We start from the raw sequence: 26,347 nt of genomic DNA, 5'->3' as shown, positions 1-26,347 counted from the left end.
TGGTGGTCAAGCGCACGCATGGAGTATAGAATAGAAAGATACCTTGGTTTTATAGCCCCACATTTACCTTTGTTAATAAGAAAACTATATATTTCCTAAACATTAATAAATCTATTGAAATCTAATGAATTTCGACCGATATTGATGAGGGTTGACGTTTTTGTACTTGTTTGCAAGGTGGCTTTAAGATACACAAAAGGCCAACTACAACTGCGGCTAATTTGATTTGAAAAACGACTAGAGACTATTAGCGCGAAGTAGGCCTTGTGCAAAAGTTTGAGATTTGGGTGCGGTTACTGAGTCTTTTTTACCCACAAGTGGTCTTGAATCTCTCCAACAAGAGACTATTAGCGAAACACATTTGAAGGTTTACGGGTAACTTAGAGGTGGGTAAGCCTACCTAAAAGCCTGTCAAAGGTTAAAAAAAATATGTCTAGAAATTGTTGAAGAAAAACATGGTGAAACTTTTGAGCCTCTAGGTGGTTTATGAGTGGGGTCATCTGTATTAATAGAAATGATGGAGTTAATGAAAAATATTTCGAGTACCATTTGTTTTTAAAACATAGATTGCTCTATGAGTTTGATTTAATGAAGGATTTCTATGTTCATCTCACATTGGTCGATTGATTCTGCACATGTTGGAAGTTGGCTCAATTATGTATATTTTGGTGGATTTTGGGGGTGATCTTAAAAGCTTTGTTCAGTCCTAAAAATAGATATTCCATCTTGTCTTGCAACCACTTTCTTCGTTATTTTAAGTGAAGTTAACTTGTGACAATAGTCCCGCGTCGAAAGGAAGCTAGAGAATGTAACAACTACAATCTGTAATAAAGGAAGATATATTTTTGGAGAAGCCATGAACCTCCAGATCGAATGCTTCAAGGTGAACATCTCTGATTCTCTGGTGTAGATGGGGGCTGATCTTTACTACTGTTTACGCCATTGTACATCTTTTGGGCCCTTTAAGCAACGCCTTTTAGGCAACACTTTTTGCTACACTTTTGGATTCTCTTTTAGCAACACTTTTGAGGTCACTTCTGCGACCACTTTTGGTTTCGCTTTAGATCACTTTCGACAATGCTTCACTATCCAGAAAGCGTGGCAAAAGCGATCCTAGAAGTGTCAGCAAAACATTGACAGAGGTGATCTCAAAAGCGTCACCAAAATTGACCCAAAAGCCTCCTCAAATATGCCTTAAGAAACATAGCAAGAAAGAGCTACAAAAGACGTCGCTAAAAGTAGGATGGTAGAGATATGCTCATGTGGCTCGTGTTGCTGTTTGTGCCCTAACCCGTGACTTCAAGTTGGGTGCGTCTATAAGCGCACTCCAAAATTGTTATAGGGTCCTCCGTCTGTAGGGCGCACCTCGTACAACCCAAAAAGCCCCCCCTTGGGCACCCGCTTTTCTTTTCTTCTTTTATTTCTCTCTACTTGCTCTCTAATTTTCAAACATCAATCTGAAAATCAACAAATATTATCATTAAACAATATTTAGAGCTCAAGATCAAATTCAAGCTTGAAGATCCGAGTTTGAAGATCCATAATGGCATAATCTAGGGCATCAAAAAAAGAAGAGAGAGCTTGGAGATCAATAATCCGAGCTTGAAGTTCCTATTTGTTGTCCTAGATTTCGAGCTTGAAGGGTCTAAAACTCTCAGACTAATGCACTTGGAGACCTTCTGAGGTCTCGAATTGACCAGTCTGAGGCCCAAAGCATTACCTCGGACTGCGCCAGTCTGAAACCTATTGGGCTGGACAGTCTGACTCCTCTTGGATTAGTCCAATCCAAGGCAGTGTTTTAGGGCTCGGACTTATTAGTCCGAGTTGGAGGCACCTGTAAGTATCGAGAATCGGCAACGGTCAAATACTCTTGGGGGGCCTATATAGCAATTTTGGGATACGCCTGTAGAGTCACCGCCCCTAGAAGTTCCTTCACTGATTTATCAGTTAGGAATTTCACCTCCAATATTAACATGTGTAAGCCTAAGACATGGAATGTTATGGGCGCTACATAAGAATGTTAACAGCAGCCTCCAAGTAGTTTGACTTGGTCATTATCATTGACCAAATTCCAGCAAGAAAATCTCACCAATCATGATCAATGATAGTCCCCATCCCTCCCTCTAGAATCCAGAGTTACTCCACTCTGATCCACATAACCCTCCAATAAGTTCCAAAAACAATACTTATGAATTATCCATACAAAACCCGCCAATTGCCTTTCATTCCTTAATCTTATTCATTTCCTCCTTCTTCTTCTTCTTCTTCTTCTTCTTCTTCCAAAGTTCAAACCTTTCACTTCCATAGCTCCTAGATCCCTAAAACTCAAAATATACCATGATAATCAACCTCTCTTCAACAACTACCCCTACTTCCTCAACCTTAATATCATCTTCTTCTCTCATCAAACTATTAAACCCCAAATCACCAAAAACCCACTTCCCAAAATCTTCTTCTTCATCTTTCTCTACCTCAAATCTCAATACCCATTACACAAATCAATTTCTGAACTCAAAAACAAAATACCCATGTTTTAGAAAAAGAGATTCTTTTAAGTCATGGGCAATCCCTGGACTTGAATTTGGGCAATTAGAAAGTGCTCAATCTGTTTTAGAAGCAATTGGAGTTCTTACTACCATTATTATTGTTCATGAAAGTGGTCATTTTTTAGCTGCTTATCTTCAAGGAATTCGTGTAAGTAAATTTTCAGTTGGTTTTGGTCCAATTTTAGCTAAATTTAATGCAAATGAAGTTGAATATTCAGTTAGAGCTTTTCCTCTTGGTGGGTTTGTTGGATTTCCTGATAATGATCCTGCTAGTGAAATTCCTGTTGATGATAAGAACTTACTTAAGAATAGACCTATTTTCGATAGGGTATTAGTTATTTCAGCTGGTGTGATTGCTAATATAATATTTGCTTATACTATTATCTTTGTTCAAGTCTTATCTGTTGGTTTACCTGTTCAAGAATCCTTTCCTGGGGTTCTTGTACCTGAAGTTCGACCATTATCGGCCGCTTCACGAGATGGGTTGCTTCCTGGTGATGTAATTCGTTTCGTTAATGGTTTCGAATTACCTTCAAAAGGGTCTACCTCGGTTTCGAGTCTCGTCGATGTTATTAAGAACAATCCTCGAAAAAATGTGTCTCTTAAGGTTGATAGAGGAGAAAAGAAAGATATCGAAATTTCGATTACACCAGATGAGAGTTTAGATGGAACAGGAAGAATTGGAGTTCAATTATCACCAAATGTTAAGATCGCAAAGGTTAAACCGAAAAGTCTTAATGAAGCATTTAAGTACTCTGGAAGTGAATTTTGGGGTCTTTCATCTAATGTTATAGAAGGGTTGAAACAAACTTTCCTCAACTTTTCGCAAACGGCGGGTAAAGTTTCAGGTCCCGTTGCTATTATAGCGGTTGGAGCGGAAGTTGCAAGATCAAATACCGACGGGCTTTATCAATTTGCAGCTATTCTTAATATTAACCTAGCTATTTTGAATCTTCTTCCTTTGCCTGCTTTAGATGGTGGCTCATTGGCTTTACTGCTAGTAGAGGCAGCTAGAGGTGGAAGAAAGCTACCTCAAGAGGTAGAACAAGGGATAATGTCATCAGGAATCATGGTCGTTATCGTTCTTGGTCTAGTCCTTCTAGTCAGGGACACCCTTAACCTCGACTTCGTCAAAGAACTATTTTTATGATTTAATGAGCTTACTAAAGATGGGTTGGAGCTGGTTTTGTCTCGGACTAGGTTTGCTGCCATGATTAGTAACTCTGAAACAGACTACCGGAATAGCTTACTTGATATCTACTACATCTCCAGGCGATTAAGTATGGAGTCTCCGTTTTCATTTTACCCATTTAGATACACGGTGTGATTCTTTCGAACTTAAATCACATTAAACAATATATGTAATCTATGGTTATGAATCGAGCTTGGAAACTATGAGTTCGAAGAGTAGTTTATTGAAAAAAAAATGTTGTTCCAGTATTAGAATCTTGTGTCGATTCAATCTTTTGATCCGTGATATGAATAGTTTGAAAGAAGGTATATTTTTACAAAATTCAGCTTGGTTATCGTCTCTGTTATGCTGGTAACTTGATCGATTTCATCTTTCTTGTGGTAACGTTTACTTCTTCCAAATAGTAATTGTAATAACATTTTCTTCGATTAAATGAACATATTACGACATTTAATTGTCTAAATTACTGTTCTTGTGTAAATTGTGATTGAGTTTGATTCACAGATTCATCTGAGTCTGATCAATGAAATTTATCATGTAATTTAGTGATAGAATCAAGTCTAAATCATCATGTTCTATCCCAGGTATGAGCAAAGTTTTGGTTACTAAGTTTGCTAGAAGATCCAAATTAAATTATCTTCCTCTCTTATGGGAGGGAAATAAATCTGAATCAAGTGGACCCAAATTCAACCTGAATTTGCAGTTTAGATGAGTTTAGTAAAAAAACAAACAATCTAAAATCTAACTCGAGTCAATCGAGATTTCATATATGACTTCTAGAAGAACAAATGAAACAAACACTACCTAAATCATCTTCTTAAGAATTTGAGAACTTACTTTCTTTGTTATGGTTTTTATACTAGAATCTTTAAAGGGTGAATGAACTCAATTGGAGAATAACTCATTTCAAAAATCAAACTCAACATTTTCGGCCAGACCTTCCATACAAAGAACTTTTGAAGCTTAGTTTCAATTTATTTCATGACAAAGTGGGGATCCTTTCATCTTATAAGTTCTATTTATTCTTATTTGGTCCTAATGGGGAAGCTAAAACAATTTCTTTTCTTTTTTTTTGTTAAGGAAGCTAAAACAATTTCAATAACAAAAAAGAAAGAAAAAAAAAAAGGGGTTAAAAAAGGAAATTTCCATTGCCGGGATTTGAACCCGGGTCGCCTGGGTGAAAGCCAGGTATCCTAACCGGGCTGGACTACAATGGATTTGTGAATTATTCGAGTCTCAAATCATAATCTGTATATAAAAACCCATTTTCTTCTACCTTACTATTGTGTTCTCAACAAAAAAGTCCAAGCGCCAACAACTGAGAGCACAGTCGTTAAGTGTCGTTAAGTGCATCTACTCCGCAATGCGAAAGTCCCAAGTTCGATTCAATGGAAGTGCAGATCCAAGAATAAAGTTGTTTTTGTGCGTCGTATCGATGTAGCAGTGTCTTTGTAATGACTATTGTAGTCAATATTCAAAAAAAAAAACTAAGCAAATGTAGCTATGTAAGTTTTTGAAGGAGTTTCGTATGAGAATAAGCAACCCTCTCCCTCGAGAGTATTGTTTTGTGGATGAGTTGCGATTAAACTTACTTGGACAGACGGAATAAACAGGTAACGAATCTTCCACAATTTTTCAATGTGGAAGGTTTCTAAATGTATCATATCTGGTTTCATAAATACACCAATCTTGTTTTAGCATTGTGATACATTATATTACAACCTTGGGGGATAGTAGAAGTCCCATGATGGAAAATTATATAGATGGAATACGGTGGAATTTGGATTTTTGGAGGTGCCTTGGGGTTGTATTAGGTAGTGGTTGTTGATCTACCAATGATTATGCACCTATCAAAGCACTTAGTATGATATAATAAACACTCCTTCACAATGTTCAACTAACAGTCACTCATTTTAGAGTTGACCTAATAGTGATGATTTGAAAGGGGAAAAAAATAGTTGGTGGGAGTTTTCTAGTCACCTTCACTATGAGTTTTTGTGCAGTTCCGTCTCACTAAATTTCTAAACTGTAGCGGATTCAATGTAAAACTCTAAACTTCATAAATTTCAAAATTATTTTAATTCAACATCAGAAGAAAGTAAAATAAGGACGGAACTAGTTAAGATGCATCTAAAGACACACCCGTATATATTTTAAGATATAATATCTCCTCATTTCAAACTTAGAGATAAGTAATGGGACCACCACACTTTGACTTTTTTCGGGATTTTGTTTTTAATGTTTATTGTTTTGAAGTATCTTTGGACCATTTCAACAAAATAATATAGCTTTGGACTAAACAATAACGTATCAAATTTCTCTATTTCTTAATGAGACCATGAAAGATATACTATCATACTATGTTTTTTTTATGAACAAAGATATACTATGTTTTTTTATTTGCTTATGAAAGATATACTATGTTGAATGGTAGTTTGGCAACTGATACGTACATTTATATTAACTTTATGTGAAAAAATAAGAATAACTTTATGTGAAAAAAATAAGAATAAAAAAATAAATAGATTATAGTTAGTTAGATTAAATACTAGTCAACAAAATCTCATCACAGGATTGGCCTCTCAACAAAAACTTAGAGAAACTTTTAGTGATTACTTTTCTCATTTATATATCAACTTAACTAATATAAAAACAACTTCAATCATCATCTGTATTAGAAGAATAATCTAACTTAGTGTTTTGTGTCATATCAAATTTCCCCTATCAAATTTCAATTCTAATAGGGCTAGATGAGAGGTTCCTAACCAAAATTTAATTTGTACCTGTATCGGGGATCCCAATGTCTAGTTGGGAGGGACTCTCGGCCCATATCGGAGTCCAACCAAAAGGACTCCCCTATCGAATTGTAGGAGCTATGAAGGAAAACTTCAAATTTTGAAATATCTTTTGGAGTTAGAGAGTGTCACAACGGGTAGGAAATGGACCGGACAGGTAGGTAGTCCACAATCACTTACTCTTTTGGTCCGGGCAGAACGAACAAATGGTCAATTTGTCCATCCAGACATCCAGACAAATCGAGCAGGCACTTGACAAAATTTGGTTATCCGTTGCTTGTCCATACCCGCCTAAATTGTCGGGCAATCCGGGTACCAGATCGGTCGGACTCGGACACAATGTTTATTTTTTATTTTGTTTGTGTGCCCATAAAAGATACTCATTAAAATTCACCTAAGCAAAACCCATAAAACATAATCCCACATCATAAATTCTTTGAGATGAAAGATATACAAATCTTTATAAATAAGAAACATAGTCTTTCCATTCATATACGTGTAAGTGTAGTCTAAATGCTAACTATATATATACTAGGTATAACCCGTGCCCACGGGCACGGACAAATGAAAATTATAAACACTATACCCATGATATGATAATAGATCTAAAGGCCCATATCATAGAAAATTCAAAACATTGTAGCAAAATGAGAAAATCCAATATAAGCATTCACAAAAAGATTCATGACCACGTGGTTAATCTAATACAAATAAAACACAAAGAAAACTAACATTACAAAAGAAAAATTATACATGATTAACTGTAATTACTAATCCTTTTGTAGCAAGTCCTAATATAATAAATACCAATTGTCCCATGCCAAGAACAACTCTAAGCCCATGAACAATCTAGCCAACTCAATCTGAACAATCTAGACAATTCCTCTGTAAATGCACATCTGCCCGTAATGGTAATCATCATTGACATTAGGAAACCAAATTCTTCAGACGTTTTGTTCTAAACAACTTCCATTATTAACTAAGTATCTCTTTATCTTTCGGAGATGCCGATTCATTATATTCAAAGGTTTGGTTGGTGTAATCAAGGTGCTAGAAACCTCGACAGATCTTTGTCCCATGATCTCCATATTTGCAGCTCTTCGCCTAAAATCAAATTATTGTTACAACCTATTCAAGTGTTCTTTGGAATCCCTGTTGTACAATAACATACAATGTTAAGAGAGAGGGAGAGAGAGAGAGAGAGAGAGAGAGAAAGAGAAAACGAATTTGACAAACATTAAAATGTGTCAACAAGTCTGGTTCGAATTTGGTATCTCACTGCCTATAATTGAAAACTATTCAATTCAAAGTCACATTTCAGGTAATTGGGTTCCTACCAACTGAAGTTTATTTAAAAACACTGTAGTACACATGGGTATTGGGTACTGATTGTCATTGGTTATCTTTGAAGGCTCGTTATGTAATAATTGTTACTACTAACCAGGAAAGTTGTACTTAATACAGAACTTCTAATCACTCTATTTTGGAGCTTAATATGAGGTCATGTTCACCTAATGGAATCAAGTATCAGATACTTTTTTTATATCACCAAATGGGTATTGTGGTCTTACCCGTCCCAATTGTATAATAGATGTTAGTCACTAAATTCTTAAAGGTATGAAATGCTTGTGGCTTGTTCAGTTTCGGACAATTGAGTACCCGTTATACATTTCTCTAAGAATTAAACATAATCGTCCATGGTTGTTAGTGGTATCACCAAAGAGTGTAACGGTGTAAAACTGGCTATAAAGGAAATATGACATTATGACGGTTAATTATGAACTTACAGAATGAATTTGAGTACTCTTTGCAAGCCCGAACATGAATTTAGTGATACCCTCCAAAAGCACGAGTTTTGCATTGTATACCGGGCAAAATAAACCCTTCGCTTTTGCGGCATTTCGGGTACTAACACTGCACTTATCGACATTGAGGAGCACGTACCAGAAGGTCGAGTATACTCCCATACTGAAAAACCAGATTATTATGTCATGAGAGAAATTATAGAAAAATCTTGAAAAGTTCTTTGGTAGTTAAAACAAAAAGTATTCAAATGAGATAGAAAGTAGACATTTTCTGAATGTTGCAATCGAAAAAGGTCCGACCATCTTCAGGTTTTTCTCCAGTGAATATCAACCTCTTTAATCTTGAGGAATACCTTCTTTGTCCTTTAAAAGTTGCCTGGACATTGTCATTTGTATCAGAATTTTCCACTTTTAAAGTAATCCCAGTTAAGGTATTGATGAAGACTTGCATCCCACATCTAAGTTGAAAACCATGTAAACCCTTTTTGGATGTTCTAATCAGCAAGGTGTGACCATCTTCATGTTGTTTGCCTGCAAATATCAATCTTTGCGAGTCTGGAGGGATTCCCTTGTCTTGAGTTTTCGTTTTGACATCATCAATTGTGTCCAGAACTCTCAACCTCAAGAGCAATGGTCTTTCCACTTAGGGTATCATGAAGATCTGTGTAGCGCCCCGACCTTCAAGTCGGAGAAACAGACGAGTTAGAACGCCGAGCGGATCCAGTGGCTTCATTTGGGATTTGGTTTCGAATACTTATTTTGATTGATTCAGATAGCTCATTGGATAGTTCTCGAAAAGTTATGAATTTTGATTGGTTACACGTGAAGATCGGACATTGTTTGTCTATCATTCCGTGTTCGACATTTTGTCCGTAATCGAATTTATAAGAGTTGTAGATTTTCTTCATGGTTAGTTGTGCGAGGAGGAAGAAAAGAAAAAGGTTAAAGTGGGGGTTATATGGTAATTGATGGGGTTGAATTAGTTGGACTTATATGTGGGACTTGTTTATCAAGCATTTACAAACTTATGGACCTAAACCTAATTGTCACATGGGCACCTTATAAGATGACACTTGGCACCCTAAACCTTGGTCTTAAAAACAAAACCAAACCCAACCATCCCACTTCCAGATGACATGAGAGAATCCACCCCCACCTGCTTTAATTCCTTCTCCAAGACCCGCAGCAATAGGAAATATAAGGGGGCGCCTATAGCACTACCCTTTGTACCACCTAATCACCTAGTACATCACTTTCCCTCTTTAGTGCACACGTTTCACCTGCTTAGTAGCCACGACAACTCCCTCAACTTCATTAAACAGTAAGGATCACTTACCCCTTCCATTTCAGAAAACATATGGAACCGAGAGAAGAGAGAAGGGTGGTGTTTTAATGGTTCAATTGGTATGGTCGATTTCTCTGTCGTTCATGGTCCGAATTCTATGAAACTTGTTTCAGGTAATTCCACTCGACTTGTTTTACATATCTATCCGTTTAGAATTTTCTATTTCGTCCGTTTTTGGTGGGTTTACGATAGTTATTTCGATAACTGTATAGTTGGGTCTAATATCTCTTGGGTTCGAATTTTAGAGCTATTTGAGATAGTTATAGTTATATTTCTTCGAATGGTTTGTGTTCAGAAACATGTTTAGAAGATTGTAGACTATTTTGGGGTGTTCATATATAGATGGGTTGCTGCCGAATTATTTTACGGCTCAAATTTGATATTTGGATCAGTTTTTATAATGAATTGGAATAGAGATGGTTACCCGAACCTTGCCGTTAACATAAATGGATAGGTTGAGTTATGGATTCATAACATTAGGTTCATTTTATGATTTGATAGTTCAAGATTCATAGTATTTGGTTCGTTATAAAATTTGGCAGCTTATGGGATATCGGAAATGTAAAATAGAGTTTGTGGGAAGTTGGTTGGTTGATTTGTTTGTATTTCAGTTATTCGATGGGACGTCTCGGTGATCTCTTTAGTGCCAATAGGACATTCCTAGCATAGTTTCATTCATTTTATGCATTCTTGCTCTGCAAGAGGACTCTTGACAGTTATGTAACTGTCAAATGACCGTTTTGCCCTTTCATATTTCAGTTGTACTAATGAACTGCAATAAGGAGCTCGAGCAGAAGTGGAGCTTAGTAAGGAGCACCATTGGAAGCGCAAGAAGAGGTAGGATCCTATGAATCTTACTTGGAGCACGGGTATTCCCCGTTTCACCATTATATATATATATAGTTAGTCATTTTCTTCTTTTTATAGTTCTCTGGTTCAATTTATGATATGATATGGTATGATATGTATGTATGTGGTGTACTCTATGTTATGGATGTTTCTCTTTTCAAAACAAATTGGTTTTTCTGAAAAATAATCACATGGAGGCGGAATCGCTTGATCTGTGTGATCGTTTTGTGTGAATTGTAAACACGTGGTGGCGGAATCGCTTGAGCTGCGTGTATAACATGGAGGCGGAATCGCTTGATCTGTGTTATGTGTAATGGTTGTTTTCCGACGGGCATTGGTTGGTCCCCTTGTTTATTTTATGTTATGGATTAGCCATGAATTATGTCAAGGGTTACACTCGGTGCGTGGCCAGCCGTTTGGTAACGACCATTCTAGTTTACCCGGAATGGGGTCCGGAGAGGATGGGAGTTGGGGTATTCCGACCCTTGGAGTGATTAGGGGACTGACCCAATGCCATGCTTGTTTATTTATTCTGCTAAACCACTGGTGTGTGTGGTTTGAATTCTGTTGTGAATGATACTTACAATGTTTTCACCGAAATGAAAGAGGGTGTTTACCCGAGTTTTCTTAATAAGAAAATACTAATTCCCTGAAAGTGGACACTTGTAAAAGCTTGGCTTTAAACAGGGTTTACCCTACCTTGAGACATGAGAACGCTCTTCTCCTTTTGGTTGATGGGACCTTTAGGAGGGCTCTGTTCTTGTAGCTTTGGGAGTCTATTAGATCATTTAATACTATTATAGGTTCATGCATATGTTTGGGTATTCTTCGAATGGTCAATGAGTTACCTTGCGAGGAAGCGTCAGATCTGGCCGGAGATAGGACGCGCCTCAAGATGAGATAATTGTATCGCCGTGGGTATATGGCTCTGCTACACGACGATGCTCTTATAGTCGTCTGGGTAAGTCATGACATATTCTAAGCGTATCATTGTTTGGGTGAGATTTACTATTCGATGCGTATTGAGATCACAAGCCAGCCCGATGGGCGATGATGACGAAGGGAGAGTTACGGAAGCTCTTACCGGGGTATTACGTGGATCCATGTGTACACTGCAGTAGTCAAACGTTCGATAAGGCGCCGCCTGCCTACGCACTAACAAAGGCCGAACGGTTCTTCCTAGCCGAATAGTAGGTGACCCCGACTGAGGGCGTATTCAGTCGTGATCTTGGTAAGCTAGAAGAATTATCTTGCTATATTGCCTTGCTTCGTGTGCATATTGATATCTCTGTATATATATCTGTATATATGTAACACTTATAACTATTAATGTATTAACATGTTGATGTGTGTGGTGCGGGTAGGATGTCTAGGTATCCTACTGAGCTGACCTTCGGGTTATCTCATTCCTATTTGTTGTTGTTCAGTTGCAGGTATTGGTGACCCGGAGTGACATAGTTTACTTCGACGGTTCACATTATGTAAGATTGTAATTTCTATTATATTTTCAACATAATCACAACGTTAATATTATATATGTATCATCTAGAATAGTTAGGATCGTTCTCTCACTTGTTTGCGATTGTACACATGTAAATAGTATGCACATTATCACTTTTTATTTGATGCTATTGTTATTTAGAAGTTTGTGAGATATGTATGAATGTTTGACAGGTTTTTCAGGTTTGATATGTTCAATTTATAGAGGAGACTCTGTCCAAATTCAGTCTCTTCTGTGAACTATTCATAAACATGAATTCAAGTTGTTTTTCTCTTTATGAAAACTATTTTGGGTTACATATTTTCCGAGCATATTTTCAAAAGGTTTAAACTATATTTGATTTTCCGCTGTGTTTGTTCTTGATTTGTAACTCGTGATGAGAGTTTTGGCTTGGGTTTATATTTGAAACTGGTTTGAGTTAGTATTAGACCGAGTTTCTTTTATAAACTGCCGGGCAAACCGTGATTCGGAACACGGGGCGTCACAGTTGGTATCAGAGCATGAGTATGTGCATTGGGCCGGCTGGCATCAGAACATAGTTTCTGTGCAGTAATGGGTGAGGTAACTAAAAGTTCCAAGGCTTGTTAAATTCGTAAAAGCTTCAAGATAAAATATGAAAAGATAATAATATTGTTGATTTTATTTTGTTTTATTTGAGATTTTAAGATTTTGATTTTATATTTGCTGACTTTTATGTGCTCAGCACATCTGAGTCAGGCCTGCGTGAAGGACCACTCAGATATCATAATGTGGGTAAGGTTCCTTTAACGGTAGGTCACTTACATTGTGATTTTGTTTGCGAGCACATTGCCTGCAGAAGATAGTGGTGGCGATCAACCAAGCATTATTGAGGTACGAATTGCATTCATATTAGGCTTAGGTGCATATCATTGGTTGGTTGTGGATGGACTTTGTGACTTCGAGTTACTCAGAAAAGGGAACACTTTGTGATTGGTTGACGTTGGTTGATCTTTCCTTGATTATTGTGCAAGGTGGTATACGAGGACAATCAAGGGTTGATAAGAGGTGTTAGTTAAAAGTTTTGGGCAGGACGACATATTGATATTGTGAAAGTATCAAAGACAAAAGTGCCTAAGGAAGTTAAGTGTAGTTGACTTTTGGCAGTATACAAGTTCACAAAGATCGACAATCAAAAAAATGTTAAGAAATTTACAAGATATATATGGATGTATCGATTCATTAGGACAATGACATGGAAATTAGTAACCTAATCTCCATAGAAGGGAAATTCGAAAATCTGCGACGATTCGAGGAAACTAAAGCAACAAATGGTGCTAACGATAAGGTGTACGGCGACAATAACTTTAGGCGGCAAAGTCAAGGAATAATATGCGTGGACAACTTATCTGATATGGATGGACTTGTGGTAAAATTTTGTGAGCCTAAATCACTCGAGCAGGTGATTCTCATATGAAGACATTGCCAGGAGTAATAAACCTAGGTGAATCGGTAATATGAGAAATGCCATCGAGCAATGAAGAAGCTACAGACTGAACCACTTAAGAATATTGTGACCGTAATGGTGTGACCACATTCTTAGAAGTATTCATTAGATGAGAAAATGAGTCGGACCTTATTTTTGTGGACCTCAAGGTAGTTATACACATTCCTTCATTTATGAGCTTCGATCAGATCATTCAGAGAAAGTTGAGGTTGACTTTGATTGGTTTGTTTTGGGCATGTATTATTTCAGTTTGATCACAGATAATGTATGTTTTAGTTGAGAAAGGCATCTGATAGAAATCTATATTTTTTTATTGACTATAGTTGTTGGTGGTGAGATTCAGGGGCATCAGACACATAACCTAATCGATAAAGACTACTTCACCGAATGGTAGTTAGTCACTTGGAAATAATAGATGTGTTGGTCTTCAGATTTATAGATGTAGCACAAATGTCAGTTATGTCGGGGTTTTTAGACAGTTGTCTGGGTATTATAAGTGAGAAGAATAGTTGTCTAGGTTCAGTTGTTATCTGGTACATCTTTTCATTTAGCTGTACTATAGGAGATGGTATTCTCAAGTTATGTGTTGACTGCACGATATGGAGTTCGATTTTTCTGAAGGATATATATTTTTCATATGGTCTAGCAGGTTAATGTATGGGATTATATTAGTTCAACGAGATATTTCGATATTAGAGGTTATATGGATTGAGATAGTGTTGGGTGTCAGGAGTATCGGGAGTTCTAAGTTATTGCAGAATTTTTCAGGGTTGGTTTATTTATGACTTGTATAGATATTATAGTGGTCTTCTATTTTCATTTTATCATCTTATCGACAACAACTATATTTTTCTTGAGATTATAGTGTCAACGCCAATGTTGACTTGAATTTATTATAGATATCTTCATTCTTTATTTTCTTATTTTATCGAATCAACGTTATTTTCTTATATTATCGAGAATGGTATTTTCTGAGGATGTGGGATCAACGGCAACTTATACTTATAGATAAATTATGGAGGTCTTCATTCTTTATTTTATTATATTATGGACAACGGTATTTTGTTATATTATCGAGAATGGTATTTTCTTTGAGGATATGGGATCAACGAGAACTTATTTTTATATATAGATTATAGAGGTCTTCATTTTTCTTTATCTCTTCATATGAAGGATAATTATTGTTATTGAATATCCTTAAGTTCTGTGGTTATGTAGAAGAATTTGGGATATGAAGGATTGGATCTAGTTTGTTTATAGAGTTTAGCCAGATTGGTCTTTGTTAGATAAAATGAGTTTGTGATTTCAGAAATGGTACAGTTTCTCTCAAATTTAGAGTTGGTCGAAAGAACTGGGCAAAAGAATAGAAGAGGTTGGTTAGCTATCTTCCTAGCATGTGGTCAGATTTGTGAGCATCGTTGTGGCTGATTCAAACGAGATTGCGAGATCACTTATCGAGGGTTCATTTCATTGTCTAGTACATTGTCAGATTGCTCGGATTGTAGCGTAGACTTTATTCTCATCATAATGAAATGGCTTGTATTTTTCTTTGGAAGTTTGTGTTCGTCATCATTTACGGATTTGATTTATAAATCTTCTTAGATCAGATTGGCAGAGAAGGTAGGGAAGTTTTGTTGTTCATCGACAAAGACTCTCTAGTTCTAGGGAGAACTTTCTTCATATGCAGAGTGTCATGATGCAATAGTTCAGGAGATTCTGATTTCGATGAGGTATCATTACGGATAAGGGAATCCTAAGAAATTTACAGGTTACAGAAGTTTGGGTTGGAGTCAAAACTGGTCGTTGTCTTGGTTCGAGATTTGTGACAGGTTCTATTGAGATTGGCAACTGTTGTTTCATTATCTACTTTCTACGAATTTCGAGGACGAAATCCCAATTAAGGGGGGTAGTATTGTAGCGCCCCGACCTTCAAGTCGGAGAAACAGACGAGTTAGAACGCCGAGCGGATCCAGTGGCTTCATTTGGGATTTGGTTTCGAATACTTATTTTGATTGATTCAGATAGCTCATTGGATAGTTCTCGAAAAGTTATGAATTTTGATTGGTTACACGTGAAGATCGGACATTGTTTGTCTATCATTCCGTGTTCGACATTTTGTCCGTAATCGAATTTATAAGAGTTGTAGATTTTCTTCATGGTTAGTTGTGCGAGGAGGAAGAAAAGAAAAAGGTTAAAGTGGGGGTTATATGGTAATTGATGGGGTTGAATTAGTTGGACTTATATGTGGGACTTGTTTATCAAGCATTTACAAACTTATGGACCTAAACCTAATTGTCACATGGGCACCTTATAAGATGACACTTGGCACCCTAAACCTTGGTCTTAAAAACAAAACCAAACCCAACCATCCCACTTCCAGATGACATGAGAGAATCCACCCCCACCTGCTTTAATTCCTTCTCCAAGACCCGCAGCAATAGGAAATATAAGGGGGCGCCTATAGCACTACCCTTTGTACCACCTAATCACCTAGTACATCACTTTCCCTCTTTAGTGCACACGTTTCACCTGCTTAGTAGCCACGACAACTCCCTCAACTTCATTAAACAGTAAGGATCACTTACCCCTTCCATTTCAGAAAACATATGGAACCGAGAGAAGAGAGAAGGGTGGTGTTTTAATGGTTCAATTGGTATGGACGATTTCTCTGTCGTTCATGGTCCGAATTCTATGAAACTTGTTTCAGGTAATTCCACTCGACTTGTTTTACATATCTATCCGTTTAGAATTTTCTATTTCGTCCGTTTTTGGTGGGTTTACGATAGTTATTTCGATAACTGTATAGTTGGGTCTAATATCTCTTGGGTTCGAATTTTAGAGCTATTTGAGATAGTTATAGTTATATTTCTTCGAATGGTTTGTGTTCAGAAACATGTTTAGAAGATTGTAGACTATTTTGGGGTGTTCATATATAGATGGGTTGCTGCCGAATTATTTTACGGCTCAAATTTGATATTTGGATCAGTTTTTATAATGAATTGGAATAGAGATGGTTACCCGAACCTTGCCGTTAACATAAATGGATAGGTTGAGTTATGGATTCATAACATTAGGTTCATTTTATGATTTGATAGTTCAAGATTCATAGTATTTGGTTCGTTATAAAATTTGGCAGCTTATGGGATATCGGAAATGTAAAATAGAGTTTGTGGGAAGTTGGTTGGTTGATTTGTTTGTATTTCAGTTATTCGATGGGACGTCTCGGTGATCTCTTTAGTGCCAATAGGACATTCCTAGCATAGTTTCATTCATTTTATGCATTCTTGCTCTGCAAGAGGACTCTTGACAGTTATGTAACTGTCAAATGACCGTTTTGCCCTTTCATATTTCAGTTGTACTAATGAACTGCAATAAGGAGCTCGAGCAGAAGTGGAGCTTAGTAAGGAGCACCATTGGAAGCGCAAGAAGAGGTAGGATCCTATGAATCTTACTTGGAGCACGGGTATTCCCCGTTTCACCATTATATATATATATAGTTAGTCATTTTCTTCTTTTTATAGTTCTCTGGTTCAATTTATGATATGATATGGTATGATATGTATGTATGTGGTGTACTCTATGTTATGGATGTTTCTCTTTTCAAAACAAATTGGTTTTTCTGAAAAATAATCACATGGAGGCGGAATCGCTTGATCTGTGTGATCGTTTTGTGTGAATTGTAAACACGTGGTGGCGGAATCGCTTGAGCTGCGTGTATAACATGGAGGCGGAATCGCTTGATCTGTGTTATGTGTAATGGTTGTTTTCCGACGGGCATTGGTTGGTCCCCTTGTTTATTTTATGTTATGGATTAGCCATGAATTATGTCAAGGGTTACACTCGGTGCGTGGCCAGCCGTTTGGTAACGACCATTCTAGTTTACCCGGAATGGGGTCCGGAGAGGATGGGAGTTGGGGTATTCCGACCCTTGGAGTGATTAGGGGACTGACCCAATGCCATGCTTGTTTATTTATTCTGCTAAACCACTGGTGTGTGTGGTTTGAATTCTGTTGTGAATGATACTTACAATGTTTTCACCGAAATGAAAGAGGGTGTTTACCCGAGTTTTCTTAATAAGAAAATACTAATTCCCTGAAAGTGGACACTTGTAAAAGCTTGGCTTTAAACAGGGTTTACCCTACCTTGAGACATGAGAACGCTCTTCTCCTTTTGGTTGATGGGACCTTTAGGAGGGCTCTGTTCTTGTAGCTTTGGGAGTCTATTAGATCATTTAATACTATTATAGGTTCATGCATATGTTTGGGTATTCTTCGAATGGTCAATGAGTTACCTTGCGAGGAAGCGTCAGATCTGGCCGGAGATAGGACGCGCCTCAAGATGAGATAATTGTATCGCCGTGGGTATATGGCTCTGCTACACGACGATGCTCTTATAGTCGTCTGGGTAAGTCATGACATATTCTAAGCGTATCATTGTTTGGGTGAGATTTACTATTCGATGCGTATTGAGATCACAAGCCAGCCCGATGGGCGATGATGACGAAGGGAGAGTTACGGAAGCTCTTACCGGGGTATTACGTGGATCCATGTGTACACTGCAGTAGTCAAACGTTCGATAAGGCGCCGCCTGCCTACGCACTAACAAAGGCCGAACGGTTCTTCCTAGCCGAATAGTAGGTGACCCCGACTGAGGGCGTATTCAGTCGTGATCTTGGTAAGCTAGAAGAATTATCTTGCTATATTGCCTTGCTTCGTGTGCATATTGATATCTCTGTATATATATCTGTATATATGTAACACTTATAACTATTAATGTATTAACATGTTGATGTGTGTGGTGCGGGTAGGATGTCTAGGTATCCTACTGAGCTGACCTTCGGGTTATCTCATTCCTATTTGTTGTTGTTCAGTTGCAGGTATTGGTGACCCGGAGTGACATAGTTTACTTCGACGGTTCACATTATGTAAGATTGTAATTTCTATTATATTTTCAACATAATCACAACGTTAATATTATATATGTATCATCTAGAATAGTTAGGATCGTTCTCTCACTTGTTTGCGATTGTACACATGTAAATAGTATGCACATTATCACTTTTTATTTGATGCTATTGTTATTTAGAAGTTTGTGAGATATGTATGAATGTTTGACAGGTTTTTCAGGTTTGATATGTTCAATTTATAGAGGAGACTCTGTCCAAATTCAGTCTCTTCTGTGAACTATTCATAAACATGAATTCAAGTTGTTTTTCTCTTTATGAAAACTATTTTGGGTTACATATTTTCCGAGCATATTTTCAAAAGGTTTAAACTATATTTGATTTTCCGCTGTGTTTGTTCTTGATTTGTAACTCGTGATGAGAGTTTTGGCTTGGGTTTATATTTGAAACTGGTTTGAGTTAGTATTAGACCGAGTTTCTTTTATAAACTGCCGGGCAAACCGTGATTCGGAACACGGGGCGTCACAATCTGCATTTATAACATAAATTTCACAATTTAAGTGATGAACTCGGGGTTTTAGGAGAATGATTAAACATTGAAAAAAGTGGATTTCTGATATAAAACAAACAAAAACCATTTAAACTGTAAAGTCGAGAATGGTATATAAGTACCACTCTTGGAACCAGAAATCTAATGAAACTTAATCACAACATAAAACGAAATCTAATATAATCACACCAAATAACTCGTAGAGGTAAGAAGTTAAGAAAAAACGAAACAAAATACCCAGATTCAAAATAACGAAATTGACGAAAAAACCAACATTGGTTCAAGAAAAATAGAGTTGTGATTGAAAATAAATGAACATTGATTGAAGAAATTAACGGACCCTAACTGCTGAAATAAGAACCAAGCTTGAAAAAAAGAAGAGAGCTCCAAATCTCCAATTGAATAAATAAACAGACCCTAAAACAAAGAAATCCTTGAGCGCATTCTTTCAAACTTTCAAGAAGAAAAAGTGATGGGAGAGTTCAACAACAAAACCCTAAAACGAAGTAACACCCTAAAATCCACTATTCAAATACTAAATTAATAAAACCTAACCTAATCCTTCTTGAGACTCAAGAGGGACGGGAACCAGTCAACTAATCAAGTACTTCTTCAATCTCGATTACCACTAACAAATACGTAGAGTATTATATCTCGGTAAAGCACTTAAAAAGTAAGAAAGATGCAGAACCATATACCCCGATTAGGCGTATGATGAATCACAACTAATTAACAAAGTTGAAGAAAAGAAATGATATAAGCTTATACCCAGACATTGTAAACTTGCATATGATCTCCCTATTCCACAGCCTGTAACAACAAAAATTATGTCATTAACTTTAAAAAACATTTAAAACCACAATCACACTGAACAAGTAAACGATTTGCAAAAGATAACAGATTTAGATTTTTAGATTATTAGGGAAAATCTGAAGATATAACTGTGAATAGGAAGATGAACAACATTTTACGCTTGAGAGATTGTATGTGAAGATGATGAAATTGAAAAGGTTGGATTTTTTATAATGAAACTTGTAGTATAGTTGAATTATTTGTACCCATTTCTCACTATTTTTTACCATACCAAGTATTTATAATGAAACTTGTAGATGAACAAACATACCCATTTTCATATAAGTTTGGATTTAATCGAGATCTGGTAGAACTTACAGGTGAGTAGGGTTTAAAAAGATGATCAACCCTCTTAAGTGTAAATCCTTTTCTCTTCTTGGTCATATTCAATGGCCTCCTTCCCTCCGATTAAGACCCAAATGAAGATGATCAACAAAAAGACTATTTTGTTTACAAATAAGAAGGTATCTAAACTATCAATTAAGAAGAGACAATCATGATAAGGAGTACCAATAGATCAATACATTATTCGTAAACCCTAACAAATATTGAATCAGGTAAACCTTCTTCTAAAATCTTCCACTCTTTCATTATTTTCTTACACGTTTCTTTACTGTAAGAGACTTTCTTCTTAGGTTTTGAGTTTGATGAACCACCATAATGATGATCAGTGATGGAGTTTTCAGTCGATGGAATAATATCGAATTGCTTGAATTCTTCTCAACGTTTTTGGATCAGAAAATGGTTAGAAAATGGGTCGATTTGGTAACGGAAAGGAAGTAAACAAATTTGAAGTTAGAGGGGAGAGAGAATGAGAATTAAATCTCATTAAGGGGTTTGGGCGTTTCAGAGAGAGTTAATTGGACAAATTTTTTACTTTAATGAAGATGAAATCTCGAAGTAATGCCGGTAGTTCATGGAGAGGGAGAGAGTTATTTAATCCAAACGTTGAACCAGCTCATGCCGGGAATTTAGACGGTCTAGATTCACAGTTTTATTTACTTTCTTGCGTTTAGTAGGTGACTAAATTTGTATCTTTTAGGGTGGGTAATAGATCAAACCGTGCGAATCTTATCAAAATCACAATCAACGACCGGATTTGTCTTTTGGTTTGTCCCAGTCAGTAAAAAAGTTTGTGTTTTATTATATAGATATATATACACACACACACACGAATGTTTAAGTAAGTCGAAAATATCAATCGGTCGGGCATATCGGTCGGACTCAGGTGGGATGCCAGTTAGAGCCTTTTGTTCGTGCATGTTCGACTAAATTTAGCGGTCCGAACAGATAGTGTTCGTCTCGGATACCGGATGCCCACGATCACATCGAGCTCGGGCGGTTAACGGACGGATCCGGACTTGCTGGGCCTTTTTCCCACCCCTACTCACAACCATAGCAAGTGACAAAGTTTACCTTAACTCTTACCAACCAAAGAATCAGTGGGAAAGAACAAGTTCCACCATAGTCCATAGATACCCACATTACTTTTTTTTTTTTTTTTTATGAGAACCCACATTACTTATCTCACAAGACAAACCCAAATCAACTCAAATATTTACCCTTAACCCTTTCTTCCTTATAGAAAAAGTAAAAGAAAAAGATGTTTCCCAATACAAAACGCATCCTCCCCTGACCAGTCCCCACCACTCTCTCAGTCTCTTTCTCTCTCTAGAAGGAAGTTATGGGGCTTTTGAAAAACAAACAACATAAAAAGTTCCAAGAAATTTTCCCCTGTAATAATAAAACAAACACAATACCCCCCGCACCTAACTCAGGTTCGGACACATATTAAGACGTTACTAACGCCGTTAGTTTTTTCTCTCTTTCTCTTCCTTAGTACTCCATACCTCAGGTTCGGTATTGGGTTCGGAATTTCAGAACCAGAAATTCACTCCAGAAAATGAGTGAGAAATTGCAGAGATGAGAGAGATTAGTAGGTTTCAGGAAGAAGGAGAAGGGTAAAATGGGAAAGATTACGAAGAAGAAGAAAGGTCGACCGCCGAAGGCGGCGAAAGTAGAGGTGGCGGATCTATTCACTCCACCTGGAATCTGTCGGAACAAGGTATCGGATCCATCACCGGAATCTAGTTTACGTCGAAGCATACGACGCCGGAGTATTAAATACAGTGATGAGTTTTACGATGATGATGAAGAAGAAGAAGAACAAGAACAAGAGAAGAGGAAAGAGAAGAAAATGAAGGTAGTATTAAGACTCGCTGCTGAAAGTGGGTTTGACTCAGTTTCAACTCGGAACGCGATTCCTTCTGCTGCCACTGTTTCTCCTCCGTCATCTCCGGATTATGGTGATGATAGTAAGCCATTTAAGAAGAGGAGAATCAACGGCGCCGATGATGGTTGTAACGGTGAGGAAGACGGAGGTAATGACACCGGCGATGATGTTGATGATGATGGTGAAAGGATTGTCGGATCTGGTGAACCCATTAAGGTATATTGAATCTGATTAGGGTTTTTCTTCTATGAATTTTTAGTAAAGGAATGAACTTTAGGGTTTTTCTTGTATAAATTTGAAGTAAAGGAATGAACTTTATTTGAATGATTATGCTTTGAGATGTTTATGATATATATCTTTCACAAAGTCCACCTCAGCTTCTTCTCTCTTCTCTCAATCTGAAAGATTTTTCTATTTTAGGTCCACTCTCTCTCTCTCCTCTCTCTTCTTTCTCTCTCTTGAGTTCAACTGTCTGGTCAACTGTCACAACCAACCCCACACCTTGTGTGTGTGTGTCTCTCTCTCTCTCTCTCTCTCTCTCTCTCTCTCTCTCTCTCTCTCTCTCTCTCTCTCTCTCTCTCTCTCTCTCTCTCTCTCTCTCTATCTATGCCTGTCACTGAGTTATGGGGTTTTGCAGGAAGAGGAACAAAACAAGAATTCAAAAGAAACACAAACAATTCCAGGTTTGTTTATAAATTCTGGGTTGTGTTTGATTTTGTGTTTGCTATATGGGTTTTAACATTTATATCTTTTTGTTTTCTGAATTTGATTCTATTAGGGCTATTAGCAACAGATATTCGATCGGGGATTCCATTGCCGGATAAGAAACAATTGGAGTTAATCCTCAATAAGCTTCAGAAGTATCACTCATTAACTCTTTCTTTCGTTCTTTCTTATAAATGTACTATATGGGATTTATGAGTTAGAGGTTTTGTGATTATTTGGGGGTTTTAATTTGGCAGGAAAGACACATATGGTGTTTATGCTGACCCAGTTGATCCTGAAGAGGTATTTAACATGGGGTTTCAATCTCATTTAGTGTAATATTAATCAAAGAAAACTTTTTTTTTACTAGTCACTGAATTGGGATTTCCAATTTGAAATTTGGGTTGTTCTTGGCAGCTTCCAGATTATCACGACATAATCGATAACCCGATAGACTTCAGCACAATAAGGAGCAAATTGGAAAAAGGGACATACACTATTTTGGAGCAATTGGAGGTATAAAGTAATGATTTTTCAATAACAATTCGAGCCTTTCGTTCATTTAACATATGTCTATCTCTTTATATTAATTTAAAATTTCAAAAAGAAAAGACAATGACATTGAAACTATATTACATTGTTAGAATGTAATTATGTCATATAGGAGCGAGGATGTACTCGTCTATTATATATACAAATAGGGTTTAGGGTTTATTTTTTATACATAATAATGCTTATGGAGTAGCATAATTGCCACTTACTCGCTTTTGAAACTGGACTGACTTGTTAAGTGAATGTGTTCATTTCAGGCCGATATTTATCTTTTATGCTCAAATGCAATGCAATATAATTCACCAGATACTGTGTACTTTAGACAGGTAAAAATAAAATGTTTTCTTGGTTTTTCGCCTTTTCAATTTTTTCAGTTACTCTTTTACTTTCTTTTAAATGTATCCTTTGGTTATTTGTGAAAGGCTCGCACTATAGAAGAGTTGGCGAGAAGGAAATTTGAGAGGTTAAGGGTCTATATTAAACGCATTGATGTAGAAGCTAAGTCGGAGCAAAAAGCAAAACCCGAAATTGTAGTGAAAAAACCAATAAAGAAGTCTGCATCCAGGATATTACAGGAACCGCTTGGTTCAGACTTCTCCTCAGGTGCTACACTTGCCACAAATGCAGAAACAGGGAACTGGTCAAATACAAAACAAGCTGGTTTTCATGAGAGGCTTCCGAATTTTGATGGGTTTGTAGATGGAAAGTTTTCTCTCTTCGATTATAGATCAGAAAAGGCAGAGGATCAAATTTCAGGTTCAATGATGTTTATAGATCTCCTTTTTTAATCCGTTCTTACATTTTATCATTTCATTTAATGAACTTGATATTCGTATAATGCTTTAGCCCCTCAATATGGACTTGTTATTGTTGTCGAAGATGAACGAGATACACTTCTTTTTGAAATTCAAATGTACTTCCTATTTACTTGTTATGTTGCTTATTTTTTTTCTGGGCACAGGGAAGGAGTTGCCTTCAAAGTACGGAAAGAAACCAGTTTTGCTAGATGAGAATCATCGAGCAATGTATAACGGTATCTATCAACATTCGGTAACAAATGAGTCGATGCTTACACTTTTCGAGGGTGAAGATAGGAAGCTGATTGCAGTATGTAACAGAAACTTTGACTTCTATCATTACATCTTTTGCTTCTATACTCATCCATTTTTGAACTTTTAATCAGGTGGGGTTTCAAGCTGGTCATTCTTATGCAAGAAGCCTGGCTCGTTTTTCTGCAACTCTTGGACCTGTTGCTTGGAAAGTCGCATCTCGAAGGATTGAGCAAGCATTGCCTATGGGATTCAAATTTGGTCGTGGCTGGGTAGGCGAATACGAACCCCTGCCTACTTCTGTACTAATTCCTGAAAACCACGGTCAGAAAGACAAATCAAGGAGCAATAACAGAACAGTGGAAGGATCTAAAACTAATAATCATGAACAACTAGGAACTCAAACCGTAAATTCGTCAGGGGAGATAAGTTCCAGTAAGTTACATGACTGTAGGAACGAGACAAACTTTAGTATGCCAGTTTCTAGAGAGAATACAGGTTTCATTGGTGTTGATCGTCCGGGACAACAAAGTCAACAGGCAACAAATACTTTTAGATCGGACAACAACGCCTCGAAGCAAGTCGAGTTAAATTGTTCTTCAGTATGCAATGACCCTATGAACATTGCTTCAAGAGGACAGATGATGAACAACTCTCAACAATTGACAACTTCGAGGATGGCAGAGATGGTCTCAAGGAGTAAGAATCTTGCAGAATCTGCATCCTTTAAGCAGGCAGAAATTAATGGTCGGTTCCCTAATGGTAAATCTGTGAGCAACTTCACAAATAATCATAATGGTTTTCGCTCGGATTTCATTGCTAATAAACAGATCAATGCAGCCAATGGCTTTCCATCTGGAAATAATGAGCAGCAAGGTCTCAGCGACCCAGTTCAAATGTTGAGAATGATAGCAGAAAAGACACAAAACCAACAGCAATCCATGAATCGTCCAATAATTGAAGCTCCTGAATCAAGTGGTTTAAGCACGGGTACTCGAGCTCCTCCTGGTCAGCCATGGATGACATTAGGAGTTTCCCAAGTTAAAACTGCACATAGTTCTGGCCCGCCAGTTCAGAATAGGTTCCCTCCACAAGTATTCCTTCATCAAGGGGTCCGTATTGGTGAGGATCCACGGGTCCAGAACAACAGGCCTGTGTCTTTCCCACAGTTAGCAAGTACCGACTTGTCACCGTTTCAGGTATCATCTCCCTGGCAGGGTCTTGTCCCACATAACCAGCCAAGTAAGAAACAAGATACTCTTCCACCTGACTTGAACATTGGGTTTCAGTCATCTGGGTCTCCCATAACGCAGTCATCAAGTATTCGAGTTGACTCTCCACAACCAGATCTTGCGTTGCAACTCTAGATCGAGATGTTATCATGGCTAAGAAAGGAGTAAAAATTACTGGTCCTAAGAAACTCCAGTTGTTACTAGTAGTGCTGGATTCTAAAATATCGATTTCACAAACTGCCTTGATTCAACATCTCTGATCTTGGATTCGAAATGTAAGTGACATTTTTACGTGTTTCAGTTTCAAACTTGAGATTGCGTAACACATGATGGGTATTGGGGAGCAGTGAAAATGCCAGTTTGAGTTGGGAAAAGGAGATCGAAGTGAACTATTAAGCAAAATTTGAAGATTCCACGAACTAAAAAGAGGTTATGCAAAGGTATAAACGTCTTCAGGTATTGCATTTCCACTTAGGTTGTTAGATTAGATGTAAAATATAGATATAAATTTGAACGATGCAAGAAAACAACTATCTATTAGTTTCTAGTATTACCCAATTCAGATCAGAAGATGTCTAGAAAAGACAGTGATTTGTTGTTCTTGCATAAATTATCGGCTAGGGGCCATTCAATTAGGTTTAGGTTATTTACATCATCTATGTACTGAGTTGGAACCTGCTACTTATGCGAGTAATCTATCATGACTAACTTTCAACTGCATTCTGTTGTGGTACTACAATGATCAACTGGTACTGTGATTCATGTTTGTTGCC

At 37.2% G+C, this 26,347-nt stretch overlaps 2 protein-coding genes, 2 long non-coding RNA genes and 1 other non-coding gene across 5 annotated transcripts; 3 read left to right on the top strand and 2 right to left on the bottom strand.

The window, feature by feature from the left end:
* The first annotated feature begins 2,143 nt into the window (after nt 1-2,143).
* Nucleotides 2,144-4,201, top strand: LOC147560487 (putative membrane metalloprotease ARASP2, chloroplastic). The gene has a single exon (XM_086662634.1). The coding sequence runs from the start codon at nt 2,338-2,340 to the stop codon at nt 3,694-3,696; it is 1,359 nt and encodes a 452-aa protein (XP_086518760.1). The 5' UTR covers nt 2,144-2,337; the 3' UTR covers nt 3,697-4,201.
* A 680-nt stretch (nt 4,202-4,881) lies between these two features.
* TRNAE-UUC (transfer RNA glutamic acid (anticodon UUC)) lies at nt 4,882-4,955 on the bottom strand. The gene has a single exon. It is a non-coding gene; the product is annotated as a tRNA-Glu (tRNA).
* Nucleotides 4,956-6,866: 1,911 nt separating this feature from the next.
* On the bottom strand, nt 6,867-22,460 carry LOC147560484 (uncharacterized). The gene is made up of 2 exons (XR_015234811.1): nt 20,965-22,460; nt 6,867-7,042 (listed from the first exon to the last, which is right to left on the bottom strand). It is a non-coding gene; the product is annotated as an uncharacterized LOC147560484 (long non-coding RNA).
* On the top strand, nt 16,874-18,614 carry LOC147560485 (uncharacterized). Its single transcript, XR_015233825.1, has 2 exons — nt 16,874-16,929; nt 18,369-18,614. It is a non-coding gene; the product is annotated as an uncharacterized LOC147560485 (long non-coding RNA).
* LOC147560483 (DNA-binding bromodomain-containing protein) lies at nt 21,721-26,294 on the top strand. Its single transcript, XM_086662635.1, has 9 exons — nt 21,721-22,252; nt 22,674-22,719; nt 22,815-22,896; nt 22,999-23,044; nt 23,159-23,257; nt 23,551-23,619; nt 23,716-24,049; nt 24,255-24,400; nt 24,477-26,294. Exons 1-9 carry the CDS (start codon nt 21,770-21,772, stop codon nt 25,707-25,709), a joined length of 2,538 nt encoding a protein of 845 aa, XP_086518761.1. The 5' UTR covers nt 21,721-21,769; the 3' UTR covers nt 25,710-26,294.
* The last annotated feature ends 53 nt before the right edge of the window (nt 26,295-26,347 follow it).

Source organism: Eschscholzia californica, unplaced genomic scaffold (assembly GCF_041429995.1).
Source record: "Eschscholzia californica isolate CP2 unplaced genomic scaffold, dmEscCali1.0.p SCAF_2, whole genome shotgun sequence".
Lineage (NCBI taxonomy): Eukaryota > Viridiplantae > Streptophyta > Magnoliopsida > Ranunculales > Papaveraceae > Eschscholzia > Eschscholzia californica.
The sequence above is the reverse complement of the archived record's forward strand: the minus strand, read 5'-3'. Positions and strand labels throughout refer to the sequence as shown.

What these genes read in the sequence shown, in the direction of transcription:
- LOC147560487 (XM_086662634.1), top strand. Translation starts at nt 2,338, where the DNA reads ATGATAATCAACCTCTCTTCAACAACTACCCCTACTTCCTCAACCTTA.
- LOC147560483 (XM_086662635.1), top strand. Translation starts at nt 21,770, where the DNA reads ATGGGAAAGATTACGAAGAAGAAGAAAGGTCGACCGCCGAAGGCGGCG. An exon ending in ACCCAGTTGATCCTGAAGAG is followed by an intron (nt 23,045 to 23,158) that starts GTATTTAACATG and finishes TGTTCTTGGCAG; the next exon opens with CTTCCAGATTATCACGACAT. An exon ending in ATACTGTGTACTTTAGACAG is followed by an intron (nt 23,620 to 23,715) that starts GTAAAAATAAAA and finishes TATTTGTGAAAG; the next exon opens with GCTCGCACTATAGAAGAGTT.